The sequence below is a fragment of the Vanessa atalanta genome, chromosome 13 (genome assembly GCF_905147765.1).
Source record: "Vanessa atalanta chromosome 13, ilVanAtal1.2, whole genome shotgun sequence".
NCBI classification, from domain to species: domain Eukaryota; kingdom Metazoa; phylum Arthropoda; class Insecta; order Lepidoptera; family Nymphalidae; genus Vanessa; species Vanessa atalanta.
In genome coordinates, this window is record NC_061883.1 from 12,352,708 (window position 1) to 12,360,297 (window position 7,590).

At 48.9% G+C, this 7,590-nt stretch overlaps 2 protein-coding genes across 9 annotated transcripts in view; one reads left to right on the forward strand and one right to left on the reverse strand.

The window, feature by feature from the left end:
- LOC125068033 (histone deacetylase 7) overlaps positions 1 to 244 on the forward strand; it is a 69,991-nt gene extending 69,747 nt beyond the window's left edge. For all 8 annotated transcript variants that reach the window (XM_047677000.1, XM_047676999.1, XM_047676997.1 and 5 more), the window contains one exon: positions 34 to 244. In XM_047677000.1, coding sequence (XP_047532956.1) covers positions 34 to 94 — 61 coding nt within the window. In that variant the 3' untranslated portion in view covers positions 95 to 244. The remainder of the gene's footprint in view (positions 1 to 33) is intronic.
- A 1,685-nt stretch (positions 245 to 1,929) lies between these two features.
- LOC125068034 (GATOR complex protein MIOS-B) lies at positions 1,930 to 7,448 on the reverse strand. Its single transcript, XM_047677003.1, has 13 exons — positions 7,224 to 7,448; positions 6,758 to 6,952; positions 6,511 to 6,654; positions 6,111 to 6,260; positions 5,836 to 6,028; positions 5,668 to 5,770; positions 5,462 to 5,594; positions 5,216 to 5,391; positions 5,052 to 5,145; positions 4,467 to 4,975; positions 3,823 to 4,302; positions 3,367 to 3,608; positions 1,930 to 3,233 (listed from the first exon to the last, which is right to left on the reverse strand). The coding sequence occupies exons 1-13, from the start codon at positions 7,345 to 7,347 to the stop codon at positions 3,098 to 3,100; spliced, it is 2,679 nt and encodes an 892-aa protein (XP_047532959.1). The 5' UTR covers positions 7,348 to 7,448; the 3' UTR covers positions 1,930 to 3,097.
- Positions 7,449 to 7,590: the final 142 nt, after the last annotated feature.

Here is a 7,590-nt window from a genome sequence, read left to right on the forward strand (position 1 = left end):
CGGCCGGCTGACTGACGAGAGCCTCTGTTGCAGCCGCTCGGGCAGCTCGCGCTCGGTGTCGGAGGAGCCGATGGAGCAGGACGAGGGCAAGTGAGCGCCCGGGGAGTCTCCGCCGCACATTCCGCGCCCTCGTCGAGGCCCGGGGGGGCCGAGCTCCGCCGCGAGAGGGGAGGCCGCCTCGCTGACGTGTTATATGTATATTACATAGAGATCGTCCGTTCGATGTGATTCATAATGAATCGGTCGCCGTGAGACGGACGCGCGTGTAGGTGGTGAAATTAAGACAAATCTTAATTTGAAAGCTTTAAAACGTAGAAAAATTGTAAGTGTACAAAATAATATTATTATATATTTGGATATGCTTTTGAGTGCGACCGCAACGGCTAGCTTTCACGCCGGCGAGTCGCCGTTCTCGATCTGTCGGTAATTTGTTTCGATCGACATTCCGTCACGAACTTCGTATTATTGTCTATGTCTATACCAAAGACTTCAGATTTGAAAAATGTTAAAAATATAATTGTATCGTAATCGTACTCGTTAACTGAACGTCCTCGTAGAAACTCGCTGCGTTAAATAATATTACTTTCGAATGAAACGTTGTGTCCCTGTATCGTTGCGATTTTATAGCAAAGTCTATAAACTAGAGTATTTATTAGCCCAGTAAATATTGTTATTTTTGTATGAAAAAGAGTTTACGAATTGCCTGATCGAATGAAAGATGTTAATGTGATGAATTGTGTCCGTTCCGATGAAAGAGCGTCTCGTCTTGACCGAACGTGATATTTTAATGAATATTGTCTATAGATGAATTTTTATTCGATGAAACTAATCGATGTTGTGTCACGTACTCGTTCCTTAAGATCGTAGTTTTCTGGATATTATACGACGATACCGCAAACGTGTCGAACTTCGTCATCGACTCTCTGTCCGTAGACACGAGCCGTCCTCGCGACACTCGTATGTGTTATTACAATCGATATATAGCTACTGACCTTTTTCGTAAGTGTTTAACGTCACAGATAATAAATATACGTCGGGTACGTAACACGTACACGGTGACGCCAGATGTAAATATGCAGCCCTCGATGAAACGAAAAAGAAGCAAACTCGCGTACTCTAAGATTCCTACCTACCAGCCGGCATAACTCTACATGATAGGATAATTTGTAGCGCAATTGTAATTTCGTCACAGTCAAGTTCAGTAAGGGCTTTCCGAGCGGCGGGTGAAATGATATATTTTTGTAAAAGGCTGTCCACTCGCCGGCCGGCCGGCGCCAGTGGGCGGCGCGCCCGCCTGGCGCCGGCCGCCGGCCGCCGGCTGCCGGCTGCCTGGCGCCGGCCGGCGCGGGCGCAACGTACGTCGCGGGATCCGATCCCTGTACGATAAACAGATTTAAACAATGTTGTATCTTTGAGAGTTTTATTGTTAAATTGGAATACAGATGAAATAATTATTTAATAAATGTATATAATATTATATATATATTTGGAAATATATTAGCATTTTTATTTCGATCCCTCTTGCGACCTACAGGTGAGTATCTATGTATATTTTTTATTACTTTGATTTGATACTATATATTTCGATTTGCCAAACAGTTGTGAAGTTATTATGTGTTTCTGTCCACGCAGAAACCGATGCATATGAATCACTTCTGAAACTTTTTAATTGATAACAAAATTTTTAAATTTTAATAATAAATAATTTCGTATTGAATGGAAAGGTAATGCAAATAGAAAATATATTATTTTTAATCGAACTAAAAAATAATAGTTCACCGACAGTCGATATAGCAGAATAATATATACATGAAAAAATGTTCTAAGTTTAAAAACAACTAAAAACTATAAGCTTTTTTTTTTGATCGAACAAAGAATAGATAACTAACACTTGAAATACCAAAAACATATAATATATTGATCTCCCAACAAAATATATTAGATGATAACAATTTAAAAGAGATATTATAAAGCGAAATATAGTACAAGAAATATCTTTAGTGACTCTCATGACATCGACAAGGAAGCGTTAGTTAATGACGTAGGGTTACCAGTTAATAAAAATCTTACACCTACATATATCTTATTTGGACATTATCTGGAAATGGTTTGCGTGCTCATGACGTTTTGTTGAGCGGCGGGTACCGTCAATTTGGTGACCGGCCAAACATTGTCTCAATAAGATAATACAACTATTTTTATGTATGAAATAGATTTAAAAAAAAAATTGGATATTAATGGTTTAATATTACCTTATAAGTATCTAAATAAAAAAGTAAATACATCATCTTTTTTCAATTTTATTATTATTGTATCAATGGCATTGGAATATTAGCGATCTACCCCCCTTGGGAATGATTTTAATAGTGGGTTGCTTCCCCAACCCCAAGCTATGACTACAATGAACATATCTGAAATCACTATTCACATTTCTTTACATGAACACGATAAAAATAATATCGATTAGCACGAAATAACTCTAATTATACATCATTTTATCAATAACGCAAAAAGCTTATTCCAATAAAATATTTATATTACAATATTATATTATTATTTGACTGTGCCTCGTTTAATATCACATTTGTCATAATATTTATATACATATATCTTTTAGACAAGTACAATATTGTTAGTATATAAATAAAATATCTTGTGCCTGTAATTACACTTACAGCTGTACACATATAGAACATTGCTCTGTTCAAAGTTTCAAGAGCTTAGTATTAATATTAGCAATCGATATTAAATACATCACATTTCAATAGTTATTGCACTTCATACATAACCTACAATTAATAAATGGAAGTGACATGTCGAAGAACATTCCTAAGGCAGTTAATTTTGTTTCATAATCGGAGCCCAAAGATAATGTCCTTAGTCAATAGGAATAAATGTTTTGTGTCTGTTACTGTAACCTGTTAATGGTTAACAAAATATATGTATTTTAAGAGGCAAGAAGAAATAGTTTAGAAGTTTATACAAATTCTATGGAATCTGTCGGAAACGACGCAGCCGAGTCGTCGCAGATAGCTGTTACACTTTATGCACACGTTTAAATAAAATATAACGCCTATCTTTGAACATTCAATAGTCGTCATGAGTCCCCTCCCGATGGTACTGCGACGCTTCCGGGGGGAGCGGCGGGCGCGGAGGGCATCTCCGGAGGGTCGGGGGGATCCAGTGCGCTGCAGCGACACGTGCACGAGCTCACCGGGCACTCCGAATGTTCGCTGAAACGCGAAATAAGATCTAACTTTATATCGAATAAGATTAACTGAGACTCTACTTGTAATGGGAATATGTATTTATATTTTTACGACATTAGAGTGAAGAGGTTCTCGGTATATCAGATCCTGGAGTTACCTGAACCACTGCAGCAAATGCGCCGCGTGGCCGCCGTGCCGGCACGCCACGCACCAGCTGAACCAGCCGCCGAAGTGCGCGCCCGCAGCCGCGCCGGCCGCCGGGGCGGGCGCGGGGGCGGGGGGCGCGGGCGGCACGGGGGGCGCCGGCGCCGGCCCGCCCGCCGCGCCCGTGCCCAGGTGCAGCGAGCACACCCCGCAGCGGGGCAGCGGCTTGCGGCAGTTGGGGCACGACGAGATTTGCTAGGGAGCAAGCGAGAGTCGTCGAGCGGACGTCGGGTAAACGGGCGCAGTGACTGAGACTTAAATATTTCACTGAGCAGTAACAAAATACTAAGTGCAAAAGGTGAATTTAATGCGCGAAAGCTCTTCATGATACCCAATTACATTAGTCGAAGAGCGCGTCAATGGTAGACGACTCGATATGGGTCAGTCAGTCAGTCGCGAGCGCACGTACCTTCATCTTGGCGGCGGGCGGCGGCAGGCGCGCGAAGGCGGGGCGCGGGCGCGCCGTGGCGGCGGCGGCCACGGGCTTGCCGCAGTACGTGCACGCCACGCCCGCGCCCGCGCCCTCGCCGCCGCCGCCCGCCGCCGCCACCCACGTGTCCAGCAGGCAGCGCGGCCACCACAGGCGCCACGCGTCCAGCAGCGAGCGGTAGGCCGCCAGCCAGCCGCGCACGCGCTCGTCGCGCAGCAGCTCGGCGCCCGCGCAGCGCGCCGCCAGCAGCGCCGCCGACTGCACGTCGCCCGAGCGCTCCAGCCAGCGCTGCAGCGCGCCGATGCCGTCCGCGCTCACGCCCGACAGCAGCAGCGCCGCCAGCGAGCCGCGCGCGCGCAGCTCCGTCCACGTGCGCGACACGTACTCGTGCAGCGGCCCGTCCGGCAGGTAGATGCACGCGAACGCCACGCGGTCCTCGAGCCGCATCTCGGTCTCGTTCTGCGAGCACGTCGCGCACTTTATTCTACTGAGACGCCGAGTGCCATGTTGCGGTCCTTGCGAGTCGAAGACAAGAGGTCTCGACGACGGCCGAGGGCGGCGACGCTAGTGGCGATTTGCCACACGCAGGTAACGGAAGCGCAGTCAGTAACAGAGATACTCACGAGGACGGCAGAGTAGTCGGGCTGGTGCGGCTGCGGCGCGCTGGGAGGCAGCGCGGCGGACAGGAAGTGCAGCAGCGCGCGCAGGTAGGGGTCGGGCAGCGCCGGGGCCGCCGCCGCCAGCGCCTCCCGCCACAGGCGCTCGTCGGCCGCGCCCGCGCCCGCGCACGGCGCCAGCGCCAGCGCCGCCACGCGCAGCGCCGGCGCCCGCGCGCGCGCCAGCACGTCGAGCGCGGCGCGCAGGCGCAGGTGGAAGGCGGCCAGCGCGGCGGCGCGGCACGGCGTGCCCTCGGCCTCGGCGCGCTCCACGCCGGCGCCCGCGCTGTCCCAGCCCCAGCCCCAGCCGCACAGCTGCAGCGCGCGCGTGCGCTCGGCGGAGCGGTACGTGGTCACCTTGCGGCTGGGCAGGTCGGGCAGCAGCGTGGCGGCGGCCTCCGAGCGGTAGCCCTCGCCGGGCGACCGCAGCACGCCGCGCACGCCCGGGTGCTTCCACGGGCTGTTGCGGATGCAGCCTGCGAACGGATAGCGTCGCGTCAGGCGGGTCGCTCTACCGAGGAGGAAGTCGAACGACGAACGGCGGGGGCGTACCGTCCTCGACGAGAGACTTGCTGAGAGCCAGGAAGTGCCACAGCCCGCTGAGCGCTTCGTCGTCTGCCAAGTCAGCGTTCTGCCACAGGTCGGGCTGTAAAATTTTCTTGCGTAATATATCATGATATCACGTGTTCAGATCATGCGATTCGCGATCTACCGACCTTGAGTCCGTAGTCGGTGGAGGCGCGCTCGCGCATGACGTGCGCCACGTCGCGCACCTGCGAGTAGAAGGCCGGGTGCATGCGGCGCAGCGCCCCGCCGCCCGCCCACGCCAGCGCCCCGCCGGCGCCCCACGACAGCGACACGCGCTCCGACACCGTGTACTCCGACAGCGCGCCTGCGGGACAGAGCGCCGTTAGCGCGGGCCTCGGTAGGGAGAGAGGTTCTGGGGTCCGCGGCGCACTGACCGGCCGCGGTGAGCACCAGTAGGCAAGCGCGGCGCGTCGGGTGGCAGGCGAAGGCGGCCAGCGGAGCTCCGCACACCGACACGTCGCGCTCCAGCGCGCCGCGACCGCAAGGCTCCGTCTCCGCCTCCTCCGACTGCGACAGACCGTTCCGATGAGTCGTCGCGTAGGGCGGTAGGAACCGATATAAGAGAGGTCGCGACACTTACGACGCCGTCGAACGCCTCCTGCGACTGATGGTCGTGCACCTGCTGGATGTCGTGCAGCCGGAGAGTGCTCGAGTCGCGTTGCAAAGATATCAGCAAGTTGCGCCTGAAATAGATGACGACACTGTAGTGTCACGGTTCGGCGAGGCAGCGGCAGGGGGGGTCGGCTACCTGGTGGGGCACCACAGCAGGCGGCGCGGCGCGCGCGGCATGGCCAGCGTCAGCAGCGGCGCGGCCAGCGCGCGCGCGTCCCACACGCAGGCGCCGGCGTCCCCGCGCGTGGCCAGCCGCCAGCCGCCCGCCTCGCACACGGCGCCCAGGTTCAGCCGGCTGCTGGCGGTGGCGCTCGCCTTGTCGCCGTTCTCTGCGCACACGGCCTGTCTTATAGTGACGGCTTTCGTACTGCTTCCGATTTTGGAATTGGTTTAAGTCAGAAATACAATAACCTCTCAGGTCGAATATTTTAATATGCTTCAGATTCATAGAGGCGACGATGGTCCTGGGTGCGAATCCGCACCATGCCACACTGTGCGCCGTCTCACCCTTGCCGACCCCGGATAGTGGCCGCGCTGGCTCTGAAGGAGTGGGCGAGCTCTCTGAAGGCATCCAAAATGAAACTTCAAATTGTCTTTTTCATGATAGAATATTAATATTTATCTTATTAAGTTTCTGAAAAGATATATCTATGATTATAGACCTCAATGTTTTTTAACTAGGTTTAGTGAACAATACCTTACTTAAAACACATGCATTTCAATTAAGAAGTACAATAATTCATTTTTAAAAAATATCATTTCGATACTTTGTGTGAAACATAATAAAATTAATAATACTATATATATATACCATCATACTCATCTAAGCCACTTGACTGTACGTCCCATAACAATATACAGTTGTCACTGCGGTGCTTCTCCATGCCCACTGCAAGCAGAGAGCTCTCGGTGCAGTTCCAGGCTACAGAGATGCACGGTCTGGGATATTTTGCCACTAAAACAAAGTATAAGCCAATTTTAATTATGAAACAAAAATTTATCATTAAATTATTAATTGTGTAAAAATAATCTTAGAAATTATTTCATTTATAACATACCAAATTCCCTTCCTACCAAACCGAGTGGATCATATGTTTGTTTGAGGCTGGTTAATGTGACTCGGCCACTGTTGTGACCCAGTGCTAGTAATGGATCCGGATGGTCTGCAATTGCACTTATGTCCACGCATCTTACACCACTACCACTCTGAGATGCAACTACCGTTGCACCTTGTGTGGATGACAATTGAGTATCTAATAAAGTATAAAATAGTTTGAATGTTTTATTTTCAAAAAGGAAAATTATACATATCCCTACTTTTGCGATCAATTTAGTAAATATGAAGTTGAAATAATCAAAAGTTGCAAAAGAAAACATTTTGAATCATGCCACTAAACAAATAAAATTTGTGATATTATTAAAATTTAGTAGTCTGTGTCAATAAAAATATATTATTATAGAATTGGATTTATTTAGGCTTGGGATGGTAAAATTCCAAACGCTGTTAAGGGAAGTATTACGTACATGTAGACCTTTTTTCGATATCTTGTAGCCGAGCTACTTCGTATAAGGTTATATCCTGGCCCCATACAATGAATTTATCGTGGTGAATAGGCGACCAAAGGACATCTTGCTTATTTCCAGACATTATTTACATTTATATATCGCAAATTATTTGTTACTTTGTAACGAAATTAAGTTTGATGGATTACTTTGAAAATACAAAATATTATGATATAGACTTGACAACTTCACATTGTCATTTGACAATAATTGTCATTTGTTAATTGGTAAGATAAAATTGAAATACAAATTAAAATGACGTTATCTATGTTTATACAAGATAAGCTAATTTACTTTATAGATATATTTTAAAATTGTGTTATAAGGA